A 16,641-nucleotide genomic window follows, 5' to 3' on the forward strand; every position below is an offset into this window, starting at 1 on the left:
GGGTGTGACTGCACTATGAAGTGAGTCAGGGGACAGGGTCGAATCCTGACTGCTTTTAATATGTTGCAAGGCGTCGGCCCAGCCATCTAAACTCTCTGGATCTGTTTCCTCATCTGTAAAATAAGTGGACTGAGAGAGCTGATCTCTGAGTCCCTTCCAATGTAGAAAAGTTGACATCTGAGGTCATTTTCTGGTCGATTGACTTTTCTGCCTCCTTAACACCAATCTGTGTTCTGAGACTAGTTCTGTGAAGGGCGTTGGGTAGAGTAGGATACTTAAAGGGAAGCAAGGAAGAGGCATCTAGTCAATACAATACAATACAATACGACAGAAAGCAAAGTGTGGCTGTTAATGTTGGTTAAATATTTTCCAGCAGCTCAATATAAAGTGGCAAGTAAGAGCAACTTCAGACAACAAACAAATGATACTTGTTTTCTGTGGTTAAGGACCGCAGAGATTATACAGGCTCCAAATCATTGAAATGACAAGCGATTTTTTTCTTTTCTCTCATCTATAATTTCTGATTTTAAAACAATCAATAAGTATTATTTATATAAAAGAAAAGCTTTCTTCTAATTAGAAAATTATACATGTTCAATGGAGAAAACTTGGAAAACAAAAAAAAGCACAAAGGAAAAAAAGTCACTAATAATTCACCATCTAGAGACATTCGCTCAATAGCTTAATTCCTTCTGGCCTTAAAGTGCAATTTATAGATATATATTGTTTACAAAAATATTAGACCGTAATACTGGCACATAACCAGCCTTTCACCAAGCCATCAGGAACATTTTCCTGTCAAAAATGATCACCTGGTATTTCACTATATGGGAAAAACATGATTAACATAACTAATATGTTTTTTAAAAACAGTCAAGATGTTTCCAATTATATGTCATAATAAATAATGCTGTGAGGAATACTTCTATACATGCCTCTATACATGCTCGTCTAGTTATTCCTTTTCAGCGAATTTTTGGAAATGGAGTATTTGGGTCAAATGGTATAAGAGAAACATTTTGCCTACTGCTTTCAGAAAGGCAGGATCAGTTTACATTCACCACTAGTAAAGAATCATGCCCATTTTACCCCACTCTAACTAGTACTGGGCACCATCAGGCTTTTTAACCTTTACTAATGTCACAGGTAAAACATGGGATTGCGCTGTTTTAATTAGCATTTCTTTGTTTAGCACCAAGGATGAACATTTTTCCATGTTTACTGACCATCTGGATTTCTGCTTTTGTTAACTGCCTGCTTATGAACTTTGCACATTTTCATCTCCAGGTGTTAATATTTTTCTAAGGACACAGCTTTAATGCAGGCTCAAGACCAGGTCCAGGCCAGTCTTTGTGGGGGAGGAGGGGACAGCAGTTTAATTAGGCCACCAGATTACCCTCCCTACCTTCTGGCCTGCTGGCATGGAGGGAGCTCTCCCAACTCTGGAACACATGGGTGTTCCCTGCTCAGGTCTCTCTCCTTTTACAGGCAGCCCAATTTCTTTTGGTTGCAGGCTTTCCTTATTAGTAGAATAATTTGAAGTGTCAGTGTTTTCTGGTTCTTAGCAGACATATTCAGTACTGCTTTGATACCAAAAGGAGCACATCACTTGAAGACACAAACAAGTCAAGGTCCACACAGCTTAGAAAATCCCCCCCGAAGCACAGGAGAGGCAGCCAACCACAATCTAGTTTGATCCTATTGCGTTTCCTAAAAGTGAACTGAGGTAGCATCATCAGAAGCTGAGAGTTACTCTTATCTTTCTGTGATAGGTTAGAGACTTGAAAGCACAGATGCAAACTGGAACGTGAAATGCCAGTTTCACTGATGCAAGGACTTTTTCACATGCTTGAATAAAACGCAGTGTCAACTTGGGAATCAACAGAGTTGTGTGGCTCTCCTGCCTCCACCAGTTACTGACAGTGTGACTCTGAGCAAGTTACCTAACCTCACCAAGCCTCAGTTTCCTCAGGTGTAATTGGAAGATACCATCTACCTCAAAGGTGGTAGTGAGAGTGTGTAGAGAAGAGTGCAGGGTGAGCACTCACAAAATGGCTGTCCCTGTGCTGTGCTCCTGACTGTGGAGCCTATGAGGGTAGGGACTGTGTTCCTCTCACCATTATGTGCCCTGCATCAGGCACTGGCACTGGCCTGCATTGCAAGTGATGAAAAGAAGAGGACACAAATGAACAGAAAAGCAGCAAAGCCAACTGGAAGCAGATTGGAGGAAAGGTCGAAGTGTCTACTGGGGCGAGGTGGCGTTGACCAAAGGGGAATCTCCTGTCTCTTGGGAGAGACCCCTTGGCAGGGATGAGAGAGAACACCAACTGAACTCTGCCGCCCTCCCAAGGGAGGACAGGAATTTGTTGTCCAGGGACATGATGGCATGAGACAAAAAGTTCCAGAAACAGACATAAGTCTCTAAAGATTTCTGATACAAAGTGACCAAAATAGGCCACATAATGGGAATCACAAGTATATCCTGAGACCTCTTTGCCTAAAACCTCAAAATATAGCCAGACCTATTTTAAGATGAGGGAAAAGAATCCATTCCCTTTAGCCTGCCAAAATCCACCCCTAATGGAATGAGCTAATCCTAGTGATTTGAACGGTGAATTCCTTATGGTGTTTTGGACAGGGGAAGGGATATAGAATGACAAAGACAATAATAATAGCTGGCAATCGTTCGGCAGTGCTATTCTAAGACCCTGACCTGAACAGCTGCATGTAATCCCTATGACGGCCCTGTGAGGGAGATACACTGTTCTCATTTTGCAGATGAGGAAACTGAGGCACAAGGCAGTCAAGTACGTTAAGCGAAGGAAGCATCTCACACAGTTGCATTTTGTGCTTTCAAATCTCTAACCTATTGCAGAAAGATAAGAGTAACTCCCCTGCTTCTGATGATGCTGCTACCTCAGTTCACTTTTAGAAAACGCAATAGGATCAAACTAGATTGTGGCTGGATGCCTCTCATACGTGCTTTGGGGGGATTTTCTAAGCACCTCCCTGAAGGGCTTTCCTTGCTCTGCCTTTTGCAAGTCCCCCCTCTCTTTGTAAGTCAACCCTTAGGCCTTGATCATTTTTGTCCTCACAAATATTTTAATATTCCTAGGCTCTTCATGGTGTTGCTTGCAGATAGGTCAATTTTATGCTTCCTGTCATTTTATGTAGGTACAAGAAAATGGTTTCTTATCTACAACGCCACAGGTCTAGATTCCCTCTAACTACAGGAAAGTAAGCAGTTACTTGATTTGCAATTTAAAAACCTGCTCAGGAGGAAGGTGATGGAACCAACTTGTTTTATAGACTGTCAAGACATTAAGCACTTGGCTCATATCGGAACAAAATGAGCTACCGAAAGGGTCTCCTAGACCAATAAATCTACTGAGCTCATGATCATGAATCCCGGGGCTTCAAAACTAGCTCCTACTCTTATGGTCGCTAAATGTGTTCACGAGAAATGGATTCCATGAGAACTGTTGGATGACAGCCTCAAAAACACTCCTCTTGGTATAAGTGCTGGCTGAGTCTAAGAAGTAAAGAAAAACAAAGGTGCATGGAAAGGAAACATCTCCTGAACCTACTGCAGGCATTTTCCATTACTGAGAAGTAACAGATCAGGAGTGCACAGTACACAGTGCAGTTGTGTGACTCTTGAATTCCTGGGCTGACCCAATTCCTGTGGAGCTTTCCTCTCAGATCCCCCAAAGGCTGCAAACTGTGGAGCTTCAATCTTGGTGGACCAGGCACACCAATCACCATTAAAAGGAAGGGTCTGTGATGAGAGAGAGGACATAGGACACTCTCCTAGTTTCCCCACACGTAAAATATTTCCACGCCAGGTACTCACCAGCAGACTGTAGAAGAATTCATGGACAAAGAGCCCCATGGCACAGATCACCAGATATAACAAATGATATAGGAACTCAACATCCAGAACCATGGCTCGGTAGCCTCTTGTGAATGTCCCACAGTTGCCCACAAAGCTCATTAGAAAGATGATTTTATTGCATACCTGAGAACAATGACAGGACCAGTCAGATGGCACGGACTGTGCCAAACTCTTCATGAGAGCAAAGAGAGCATCTCACACAAATGTATTTCAGTCACCGTGCCCAAACAAACACTTCCTTTTCCACCCGGTGCCCACCAAACCCACCAAGAACCATTTGCAGATCTAAGTCATTTCATTACTTTGCTTTTCAGGCATATTACAAATTACATGGTAGTCAAATAACTTCATGCTCAACAGTAATCAAGTAGCATTTCTCTATGGCAAAAACAAAATTAACACATACTGAGATTATGATTTTCAAAATGAGATATGAATCATTTCTAACATTCTTGTATGAGTTAGTCAAACACAGAAGTCACCTCAATCCACGAACCCTGTGATCAGCATGATCAAAAGCATTTTCTGAATTTGTTACACTCTAGGCACTATAAGGTGGCAATTTAATGAGCAGTGATCAGTTCTTGCCTTTCATTGCTCCTAAGTTCACAGGGAAAACAAGAATTTTCTTGGGGGAAAAAAAATATAAGGGACTTCAGAATGAGTTCTTTTCCTCTGCCCTCTCTTCTGGGAATAACTTCTAATTTTCCTTTGGGGACCATTCCTCTCTGAGTAGCAGTCTTTGATGTCTGGGTGGGGCTCCAACCTGGCCATCACAATATTATATTCCCCTGGGTACAATGACTGGTTTAGAGATAGACACAGGACCAAATGGAGCCAATGATGTCCACTGAGCTCTTTCTTGGGATTGCAGCCAAAGATAATTTTGTTCTTTCCCACCAACCTTGAACCTGAGCAGCTGTAAACTCTGGAGCTGCCACATTACCAACACTGAAGGCACCACCAACACTGGGGACACAGAGCCAAAAGATGGTAAGGAGGAACTGGGCCCTGAGGACACTGTGTGAGCCCCTGTATCAGCTGTGCCTGAAGCGAGGCTGTTGGTTTCTTGGTCAAAATGAACCAATACATATTCTCCTTTGCTGAGGCTAGCATGGATTAGGTTTTCTGACATCTGCAACTGAAGGAGTCCTAACTGAACTACTGTGCAATATAGTCCCACCTTTGGTAGAAACCCCAATGCCTGGAAGTCCATCTCTAGCAATATGTTGACAGAAAAACTTGGCTCAGGAGGAGGCCAAGTGCACCTCTCTGGATGCACTTGGTAAAACCATCTTCTGCTACGCTAGCTCCCTTGGCCACAGGTGCGGGGGAAATACTGCCAGTTAATCTGGTAGGTCAGTGTAAGTGAGCTTCTCGGCAATCAGATAAGCGAGGAAGCCGACACCCACAGATCGCTGCTGGCTTTCTCAGACAGGCTAAGCATTCAATCTGCCAGTTTTTTCCAAAATTCTAACCTTTGCTAGTGGAGGGGATTTCATAGGGTGGGAAAGTATCACTGATTCTGGATGATCCATGATGATGTGGTTTCAGGGAGGGGCAGATGGTGCCCTGGGTGACATCACACATTACAGGACCTCGAACACACCCCAGATCCTGCCGTCTTAACAACAGGGTGATCCACTTCACCTGAATCCATTCTCCCCTCTAACTTCTGCCCTAGTTTTCTCCATTGCTTCCCCAGGAAATAGCTGCTATTTGTGGTCTCAGCCTGTGGCTGGACTCTGCTTGTTAGTCTTAGATCTGGCTCCCATCCCCACCTCTCAACAGAGACAGCTCATGTGAAGTCTCCAAGGATTCTGCGCACCCAGCAGTCTTCCCGTCTGCTCTTAGCATCTTTCCCAGCTCCCTGCGGCATGACAAGTCTCCTACCGCACCCTGCTCACCACTCTCCCAGCTGGGCTTTAGGACCCCGCCTTCTCCTTCTCCAGCTCTCAGTATTCCAATATTCTTTCTCTGTCTCCATCCACAGGTACTTTCCCTCTCCCATACATTCCATGTGGGTGTTTCTCTCTCTTAAAATTCACTCTAGACGGGGCATGGTGGCTCACGCCTATAATCCCAGCACTTTGGGAGGCCGAGGCGGGTCGATTGCCTGAGCTCAGGAGTTCGCGACCAGCCTGGGCAACACAGTGAAACCTCGTCTCTACTAAAATACAAAACATTAGCTAGGCATGGCGGCACACGCCTGTAGTCCCAGCTACCTGGGAGGCTGAGGGAGGAGAATTGCTTGAACCCAGGAGGCGGAGGTTGCAGTAAGCCGAGATTGTACCACTGTACTCCAGCCTGGGTGACAGATCGAGACTGTCTCAAAAAAATATGTAAAATAAAATTCACTCTAAATAATTATTTATTATAGCTGTTTGCCCCCTACCAGCTCATGTTGTTGTAAATGGTAATTAATATCTCAGTTGAGTCTTTCCCCCAACTGATCTGTGTTAAAGAAGTGATAACTGTGGAATGATTATCAGAGAAGGCCAGAGAAAAAAAGAACTAGACAGCCCATAGAAGACAGCCTCTGAAATACTGAACATTTTTTCTACCTAGTTGTTTATGTAATTCTTTTGTATTTCTTTCTTAAATGGTTTCCTCTCACTGCAGGCAATCCCTACATTCCCCTCCCCACACTGATCTCTCTCTGTAGTTCTGGTCATGTATTTCCAAATGCCGCAGCTCACGTTAACAGCGTGTCTTTCCACCTGAAGCCCAGTAGGTCAACGATTTAAATGCATTTTCACCCTGAAAAACTAGATCTTTGCAAGACTTCATTTTAGATGGCCACATTATTCTTCTTCCAATCATTTGTGACTGAAAATTTGGAGCCATATTTGCCTCCTTCATTACCCAGTCAAGACAGTGATACCCTCTTTGTCTGAAAAAGGGACCCAGAGTGGCAATACGGTTTGGTTCTGTGTCCCCACCAAATCTGTTAAATTGTAATCTCCAGTGTCAGAGGTGGGGCCTGGTGGGAGGTGACTGGATCATAAATAGTTTAGCACCACCTGTCCTGGATACAGTATAGTGATAGAGAGCTGGTTGTTTAAAAGTGTGTAGCGCCTCCCCATCCGCTTCCTCCTGTTCCCGCTCCAACTTTGCTGCTTTTACTCCGCCATGAGTGAAAGCTCCCTGAGGCCTCCCCAGAAGCAGATGCTGCCATGCTTCCTGTACAGCTGCAAAACCTCAAGCCAATTAAACCTCTTTTCTTATAAATTACCGAGTCTTAGGCATTTTATAGCAATGTGAAAACGAACTAATACAAGCGCATTGCTTTCTGGGTGGGGTAAGGCTCTGACTCTGTGCCCACCATGTGTTACTATTTCCTCCTCTCTCTTTCTTTCTTTCTCTTTCTTTCCTTCTTTTTTTTTTTTTTTTTTTTTTTAATCAGACTCATTCTGTCACCCAGGCTGGAGTGAAGTGGCACCATCTCAGCCCACTGCAACCTCCGCCTCCCAGGTTCAAGAGATTCTCGTGCCTCAGCCTCCCAAGTAGCTGAGATTACAAGCATGAATTACCATGCCAGGCTAATTTTTGTATTTTTTTTTAGTAGAGAGGGGTTTCACATGCATACTGGCCAGGCTGGTCTTGAACTCCTGGCCTCAAGCAATTTGCCCGCCTTGGCCTCCCAAAGTGCTGGGATTACAGGCTTGAGCCACGATGCCCAGGCTATTTCCTTCCCATTTCTGACATCCATACCTTCCTTCTTTCTTCTACACTATGTCCAAGACTCGGGCTTCTCAAACCTAATCAAAGCGTCGCTACAGCCACTAAAAAGCCTCCTTGCCTGTAGTCCCTCCTGATGAATCCACATAACATGCCATACTGAATGCATTTTCTCAAGAATACTTCTTTGTATGGACCATTTCTTGGCTCAAAAACACCACAGGCACTTTCCACTACTGGTAACAGAGTTTCCAACATATATTCTATACAACACTAATCTCAAGTGATACTTATAAAAAACTGCAGGAAAATAAGTTTGGGAAACAGAAAGACACTGTTTTCCTTGGAGGTTCCTAATCCATATTAGTACATTAAAGTCTGTGAGGAAGCCTGCAGTAATGAAACCTTTCATTGTGTTTACCTCAGCATTTTTCATGTGGCTTCAATCACGGGACACTTTTTTTACCTCATATTTATCAATGTGGAATATGCTCTGGGAATGCTGACCTGGGGGATGAAGTCCAGCTGCTTTATCCTAAAATTCAGTGCTGCAAGTGACTTATACAGGAGCGGTTCCTACTGATCACTACTGAACCATGAATGAGGTGAAACTCTTTATTGTCTGTTGATAACATCCTGAGCTTTCCCACTGTTCTGCTCTGGCCTATGGGGCCCACGAAACCAAAGAACTCTTCTCAATCCCTGCTTCATGGCCAAATCCTCTCCATTCTACCCCCCCTTTTTTTTTAATTATTTATTTATTTGTTCATTTATTTATTTTTGAGATGGAGTCTCCCTTTGTCACCCAGGCTGGAGTGCAGTGGTGCCATCTTAGCTCACTACAACCTCCATCTCTCGAGTTCAAGTGATTCTCCTGCCTCAGTCTCCCGAGTAGCTAGGATTATAGGCGCATGCTACCAAACCCAGCTAATTTTTGTATTTTTAGTAGAGATAGGGTTCTGCCATGTTAGTCAGGCTGGTCTCAAATTCCTGACCTCAAGTGATCCGCTCACCCTGGCCTCCCAAAGTGCTGGGATTATAGATGTGAGCCACCGAGCCTGGCCCTCCATTCCTTAAGCCCTAACTTCCATCCTGCCTCCTCCCCGCTGTAAGCTTTTCAGCTTGACATGGCCTGTTCTCCTCTAAAGTCCTTGCTGCCTGTGCCATTTGAATACTCCCTTTGGGACTTTTGCTGTTGCACTGAATTACTATATTATTTTGTGATATCACTTCCAGTTTTGCACGGGACCTCAGCTTCCTTATATGCTCAGGGCAGAAACCCCTGGAAGGCATTTTTAGATCCTCCAGTGCCTCACATGTCCAAATTTTCTCCTTCCCTTCACCAGGAAACCTCTCCAATGTATGGTTTTATATCAGTTTGTCCTAAGAATTCTCGCAGAGATGAAATTGGCTTCTATCTTTCAATGGTAGTGAAACAGCATTTCTAAATGTCACCACTGACTTTTAAAGAATTGTCTCTGCTTCTCCTCTTCCCTCTCTACCTGCCCTGTCTCTGTATTTGGCCAGGCCCTCTTACCTATCCCCTCTTTTCTATGTGGCCCTTTCCAGAAGTGGGTACTGTGTTAATATTTGATCACTTCACTTATTGTCTAAAATCTTCTGTCCCAACAAACTTTTGACCAGATTGGCAAAACTAATTTAAATCTCAAAGCACTACCACTTTTTCTGCCTATCTCCTGACAGGGATAGTCCCTAAAAGTGAGAGTGCTGATGCCCAAGGGTTACATTACAAGGCTCACTGCACCACGAGGAGGTCAAGAGGGAGACGTCCACCTGCAGCGATCCCTTGCTTCTGCTATTTAAACAGTTGCCCCAAACAATAATTTTCTGGACTGAAAGCACAGGCCAGGATTCTAGAAACCAGAATGCAAGGCATTCCTATTAATCTGCAAACAAAACAGTGGCAAGGAAGGTATTCACACTTACATTGAAAGCGCCCAGAAGAAACAACGTGGGTTGTAACCCGACTGAAAATATCAATCGTAGAATTGTGGAGGCAATTAAGGCCCGGATGCCATGGGGCTTGGGGAGGGCAATGACGATGGCCAGAGAGATGAGCATGGCTGTCCACAGGAGTCCCGACCAGTGGGGCTCCAGGGTTCCTGCAAGGACAAAACAGGGTTCTCTCACAAATCTGTGCATTCACTGAGTACAGGGGACAGACCTAAAACATGCACTATTACAGATTCTTCAATAACTTTTTTGGCTTACCAGTCCCAACTCTCACCTCAAATTCTCTGCCCCATCCATAACCAGTCCCATCAGCATTTTTTGACCTCCAAGCCTTCACACATGCTCCTTCTGCGGGGAAGTTCTTCCCTTCTCATTCATCTCAGGTCTTAGCTTTGACATTACTTCTTCCAGGACGCCTCCCCAATCCCCTTCCTCCCCACAAAAACATGTCAGGAGTTCCCTCCTCCTCCGTACTCCCTGCTTCCAGTCATCCCTACAGGACACTATTTCCTAATGGTCAGTTTACTTGTCTCTCTCTCACCAGATTGCACATTCCCCAAGGGAAGTACCTGGTGCCTGGCAGGTACTCACGAAAAGCTTGTTTAAGAAATAAAACTCGTGCATGTGTCACACTTCACTCAGAGAAGCCGACGTGGAAGCCTAAACTTAATTTCTATTAAAAGTATGCAAAGGAAAACTGCAGGTCCCCTGCCTGAATCAGATTTCTCCAAGGGAAGGAGAAAGGCAACTTCCGTGTCATGAGCATCATCCTACAATTAGATTATCCCTGCAGTCAAAGAGCTTATACCAATTTTTGTCATCTCTTGCTACTGCAAGTTCTATTTAGAGTGTCCCACGAGACGGCTTGGTTATATAACATGAGCCAACATGGCTAAAAATATAGTTCTGTAAAACACTCATTAAAAAAAAAACACCCCTATTTCAAATGCTGTCACATTTTGAGTCTCCTTCAGATGTAAACAAGCAGCACTACATGATTAAGGCCACTTATATAAAGGAGCTTCACTTCTTCAGAGATGCTGGGATTGTGGCACCATTGGGGAGGAGACACCTTTGCGGGGCACAGCTCTTCCACCAGCTGCTGGCTGCCCTAGTTCATTGAGTCCACGCCTGCCGAGATTCAGCCTCACTTTAACAACTGTTCCCCCCAGCCCAGCCACTTACCTCTTCCCTTTTGAAATCCTTCAAAAGGCAAAGCTGATTGGGAATGGGGACAAAGAGGCAGAGGTTTCTCAGAAATTCAAGAAGTGCACATTGAGGCACATGTGCCACTTTCTACGCATTTAACAATTGTTAGACATCATGTCAAGCCCTTGACGTTGATGATCATTTATTTATCCTATTGTCCCCAGTCTACTGTAAAGGAAACTGAGTCTCAGGTTACATTTCTTGCCCAAAGTGATGCAGCAAATGGCTGCAGACCATTTGCCTCTGAAGTTGATGGTCCTCAATCAATATTTTAAAAAATCCATGCATTTTAAGTGTAAAATTTGGTGAATCTTGGCAGTTTATATAGTCATGTGACCACCGCATGTAATTGTCACCACAATCAAGATACAGAACATTTTTATCACTCTAAAAGTCTCCTTGTGCCTCTTTGCAGGTGATGCCTTGCCCCATCCCTACCCCCAGCTACCACTGATCTAATGTCAGTCCCTATAGCTTTGCACTTTCTAGAATTTCATAAAAATGGGAAAATAATCCTATTAGGTAGTCTTTTGTGCTTGACTTCTTTCACCTAGCAAGTTTTTAAGATGCATCCAGGTTACCATGTATGTATTGATACCTTGTACTTTTTATTGCTGACTATATTATAGTATGGATATATTAAAATTTATTTGTCCAGTTAACAATCAATCAGTTTCCAGTTTGGAGTGATTACAAATAATGCTACTAGAAACATTCATGTACAATTCTTGGAGTGGACATATTTTCATTTCACTTGGACAAACATAGAGAAGTAGAATGTTGGATCCTACATATATGTTTAACTTTAAAAGACAATACCAAACTGTTTTCCAAGGTGAATGTATCACATTGCCTTCCCACCAGCAGTATATGACAGTTCCATCTGATCCACCGCATCACCAACACTTGGTAGTGCCCATCTTTTTCATGTAGTCATTCTAGTAGGTTTGCAGTCGTATGGTGTTGTGATTTTAATGTACATTTCCCTGAAAACTAGTGATGCTCAACATCGTTTCATGTGCTTACTGGCCATTCATACATCTTCTTCTGTGAAGTGTCTGATCAAATGCTTTGCCCACTGTTTTAATTGAATAGTTTTTTTATTGTTGAGTTGTAAGAGTTCTTTACATATTCTGGATATAACTTTTTATCAGATATATATTTTGCAACTATTTTCTCCCAGTCTGTGGCTTACTTATCATTTTCTCAAATGCTTAATGCCATTTTAAATGGACTCTTAAGATGATCTCACTATCATCAATGTGACCAGTACAATGTATGTCCCAAATCCTGAAGAGGCCAATGTAAAAATGCTGTCTCCTCACTATAACAGCAGTGTTAAAAAACATAGTGCTAGATTCCAAAAAACCAACTCTAGAAAGACATCTTTGAGACAGTTGGAGAAATCTGAATTTGGACAGGCTATTACAGGATTTGTTGTTAGTTTTGTTAGATATGATAATGGCATGGTGATTATACATATTTTAAAACGTACTCATAAGTTATACACTGAAATATTTATGGACAAAAAAATCCAAGATGTCTAGACTTCTTTAAAATGTTTCAGAAAATATAGTACGGGGATAGATGAAACAAGATAGGCAAAATTGTTAAAGCTGGCTGATAGATATATGGTAGCTCATTATACTGTTCTTTCTACTTGTGTGTATATTTGACAATTTCAATAATAAAAACATTTAAAAAGTAGTACTACATTTGCTTTAGCCATCACGGCATGCTCACAAATTCAGTAAGCAATCTGAAGCTGCCTGAGTTGCATGCTTTTGAAAGACTGTAACTTGTCAGTTCTAAAACAAAGGTGGGGGGGCGGTGATACTTTTGAAAAGGAGCTTTTAAGGCCACTGGTTCTTGGCAGTCGCAAACCTTGTAAGCCACAGAACCACACAAAATCAGCACACATAATATGGCTATTATACACATTCAAGAGGGACATAATGAAATCTTGCCTTTAGGATGCAACAAATCCTAACACATATTAGCTCAAAGAAATACTTTCAGGTCAACAAACCAGATCTTTCTAGGCAGGGTTAATACAACCCTTCTACTGAGGATGGTTAGCAGTGAGTATAGGAAATGCCCTCAATGCATCTTACAAAAGGAAAAAAGAATCCCTCTGAGAGTGAACAGATGCACTTAAGGCAATATCAGCTACTAGATAATGGAAAAGGCTTCCTTGGGTCATATCAGCCTTAGGTCAAATCTCCTAGGAGCTCTGATTTATGCTTTCAGTTTAGTCCCTCAGCATGAAGTTCTAAAGCCCATGATTCCAAACCAGGCATCCTTGCCTCCTGCAGACCAGCCTGAGTTGATGGCTCATTCAGAATGCACCATTTTAGAGTTGGAAGGCCCCTCAATAGTCATACCATCCAGGGGATCTCAAGCTTGGATGGGAAAGAAATACATGCTCTGGAGATCTTGACTAGTTTGCCAACTGTTCTTCCCCAGGTTCTACAGGACTTTCTGAAGCCATATCAAAGTTTTCTAACCATGGGCTTAATGTAAGCATCTCTTCACATAGAGGATGACGAGGACTTGCTGAAGTGGCTTGCCCAGAGTGGCTTGGCAAATGGGCGGCAGGAGCCAGGCAGAGACCTTAAGTCTCTTGACTTCCTAAGTCTAAGAATGGCACTGCAGGAGGCTTGTCAATGAAGGGTGGGGGGCTGTTAACTCCCTGTCCCCAGAACTGGCCTGAATGCTGCCATAAATGACCGGTGAAGAAAACAGACGTGGCGAATAATAAAATCTGTTTGAAATATTTTTAAGGCAATGGAGAGTAAATGAAAACACAGACAAGGTAAGGGTTGAATAATCTGCTGTGAGGAACATGACAACTTCCCTGAGGCGAAAGGAGACCTGGGCCTCCTCCACCACAGCCAGCTGTGCTCCTCACTAGCCCTCTGCCACACATACCTCTGCTGACTGGCAGCTGGGTTAAGGTGGACATCCCCGAAGAGAAAACCTTGCAGCCCTGGGTTCTAGTCAAATCTTTTTAGACACAGACATGGGCATTCATGTTTCCTGACATGACATTAAAAAAAAAATCTCCCCTGGACTTGTGTTTAGATTGTACTTTTCGGGGGGGCGGGCATTCAGATGGTGCCTTCCATGTAACTTAAGGTCAAACAGAAAAGCTAACTCCTCAAAAGGGTAACTTAGGCATATAAGCATTACATAACATGTCATCGCTTTCAAATTGGTCCTTAAACTGACTCATTACCCATACATGTCTGCTTCAGTTGATGTCTGCATGATTAAGCTAAAGAGTGGAGCCTGAAACTTACTCCTGTGTGGTTTTTGTGTCTTACATTTGGGCCCTTCCCATTATCTTTCACACAAGGTGGTTTCTGGCAGGTTGTTATATGCATATGTGAGGTTATCTGCCAAAAAGCTCTGATGAAAAATTTAGCTGGGAGGTGGACCTCCCAGGTAGCTGTTGTGGATGTCAGAAAAGGGGCCATGAATGTATCACAGAAGAGGAGCTTTGAATGCTTGTTGAGGGGCCCCAAATAGCAAAATGCCTCTCTCCAAATTGTCTGCCTTTTCTCAGCAAAATGTGTAGCCTGGAAGGAGGTGGGCTGGGAGGAATCCAGAAAGACCATAATCATCATGTTTTGCTATGCAAATAATGGCAGGTACCTCTTAATAGACTAAACATTGTACAGTCTGCAGTCATTCAAGTCCTGCCTCCCCTCTGACCCCTGGCAAAAAAATATTCCAGAGATTTCTTACAAATTCTTTAGTCTGAAATCAATTCCAGAAGTGCGGTGTGGCAATACATATACTGGACTGAGCATCAAGACATCTATGTTTTAGGGTTAGCTCTGCCATTAGTTAGCTATGTGACTTTGGCCTGATTTCTTAACTGCTCTGAGACATAGTTTCCTCATATATAAAACAAAGGGCTGATTAAGAGACTTTCTCACAGGTTTAATAGTATCTAGCTGCTTCTCTTTCTTTCCTGGTTAAAAAAAATGCATAAAAAAGTTAAATTATTTTAAGTTAGATTTAAAACTAAATCTATGGTAACAGCTACAATCTCCTCTTGTCTGAATGTGGATAACTGGGATCCCCAATATTGCACCAATACATCCAGGAACCACAACTGAGATGCAAGTCATAGCCTTCCTGCTGCTTCTAATAGGTTTTTTGAAGTTAAAGATATGGGTACCTCCTCGGACTCCCTTAAATGGGTAGAAAAACGCCACAAGCAGGTTCATCAGGACGGCCAGGTTAAACGAAATGCTGCTCCAGAAAGACATGTTGCGGGCACACCAGTACAACACGGGCTGGGCTGCAGAGACAAAGGCAAAGCCGTGTGAGGTTGGAGACCCCAAGCCGGAACGCCAGGAATGCAATGTGGCCCTTCCACCCGCTCTGCCCCACAAGTCCACTTTTGTTCCCGGTTTTTACCACAACAGTAAAAATGATCGTTTGTTTTGAACTTGGTACATAATGACATCAGATTGGTTTATTTCTGTGTGGAGTACTTACTGGAACAGAAGATGTATTGGGGGCGGAGTAAGGAGAGAGGAAAAAGAGAAAAGTTGGAGCATCTATAAACTCTGCATACCCCAGCCACAGCCATCAGTTACGGAATCTGGGGGTTATCCAGAGTTCACACATTGAGTCCTCGGTTCCCCCTAGGGCTCCGGGACCAGATGAGATGCCCGGAGAGACCCAAAAATTCAATTAGCTTTTTAGAAGTGCGGGGCACTGGGGAGGGGTGGGGGAGATACAGCATTCAGAGTCAGCCCCGCTGGGCCCCAGACTAGGGCTGGTATCATTTCCACATTCCTCTCTGGCTCAACATGCTCCGCTAACACGCCAGTGCCTAAAAGCAAGACAATGATTCCTTTCCCGGCATTGAGTCATCTGCCATTTCCCTGAAGTTGGATGATCATTCTTGAGGACAGGGAAGCGAGGGGTACAAGTTGCTGACCTGGTGGTCAGCAGCAGAGTTCCCATCTCCCAGGCTATGGCAGAGAGAGGATGTGGCAGCAAAGCCATCACAAAGGGGCAAGAGACAGAGACACTTTGGACATTGCTGCCACCTTAATCCACCATTGCCCACAGGTTATCCCACGCTGGCTGGGCATTCTCAGTCTTAGAACAACAAACACTTGGTTACAGGGGTGCCTTTTTCCCTGAACTTTTTTTCAATGGTGCTTTACACTTAGGGTGATGCTCCAAAATAGACATGGTAGGCATAATTTCAGTGTCCATGTCAGTGGCAAAGTTTCCAAAAGACAGTCTCATTCCACATCATCCCCCTCCAGAGAAAAGCATGGAGTACGTGAGAATGGATCTCTATCGTATATTTCTTTTTCCCAATGAAGTCATCATGTAACTTTGGGACAGCAGCCAATGACAAATCCAATGGCCCTATAATAATGCTTGTAGCAGCAGCCAAGCCTTTGGGAACTTCTAACCAAAATAAAATTATGGTACAATTAAATAGAGCCCTGGGTAATTTATTAATCGCCCATATCATGTTTGCACTTGGTAACAGGCAATGTTTCCAAACTGTAGAGTTTTAGAGCCATGAGCAATCATCTAGTTTAAAATCCCTCATTGTATAAATGAGGGAAACTGAGGCCCAGCACAGGGCAGAAGCAGTGGAGATCTTGTTACCCAGGTTAGTGATCCTCTGGGGTCAGCGACAGGGATAAAAATAAATGACCCATGTGACAATTCAATGGGGGAGCCAGCCAGGACCCAGTCAACCACTAGGTAGCAATGTACTTTTTTTGGTAAGTTGATTGCTAAAGCAAATTTAAGCTGAGACATTTATCTGCTCTAGAAACAACAGCTATTGTGTTTCTTCTGGGACTGAAGCCCATTTCTGATCTGGATATGTAAAC

General features: G+C 43.4%; 1 protein-coding gene across 4 annotated transcripts in view; it reads right to left on the reverse strand.

The window, feature by feature from the left end:
- ITPR1 (inositol 1,4,5-trisphosphate receptor type 1) overlaps positions 1 to 16,641 on the reverse strand; it is a 354,448-nt gene that overhangs the window by 37,323 nt on the left and 300,484 nt on the right. For all 4 annotated transcript variants that reach the window (XM_024244292.3, XM_009238773.4, XM_024244293.3 and 1 more), the window contains 3 exons: positions 14,949 to 15,071; positions 9,524 to 9,699; positions 3,854 to 4,018 (listed from right to left, as the gene is read on the reverse strand). In XM_024244292.3, coding sequence (XP_024100060.3) covers positions 3,854 to 4,018; positions 9,524 to 9,699; positions 14,949 to 15,071 — 464 coding nt within the window. The remainder of the gene's footprint in view (positions 1 to 3,853; positions 4,019 to 9,523; positions 9,700 to 14,948; positions 15,072 to 16,641) is intronic.

This window comes from Pongo abelii, chromosome 2 (genome assembly GCF_028885655.2).
Source record: "Pongo abelii isolate AG06213 chromosome 2, NHGRI_mPonAbe1-v2.0_pri, whole genome shotgun sequence".
NCBI classification, from domain to species: domain Eukaryota; kingdom Metazoa; phylum Chordata; class Mammalia; order Primates; family Hominidae; genus Pongo; species Pongo abelii.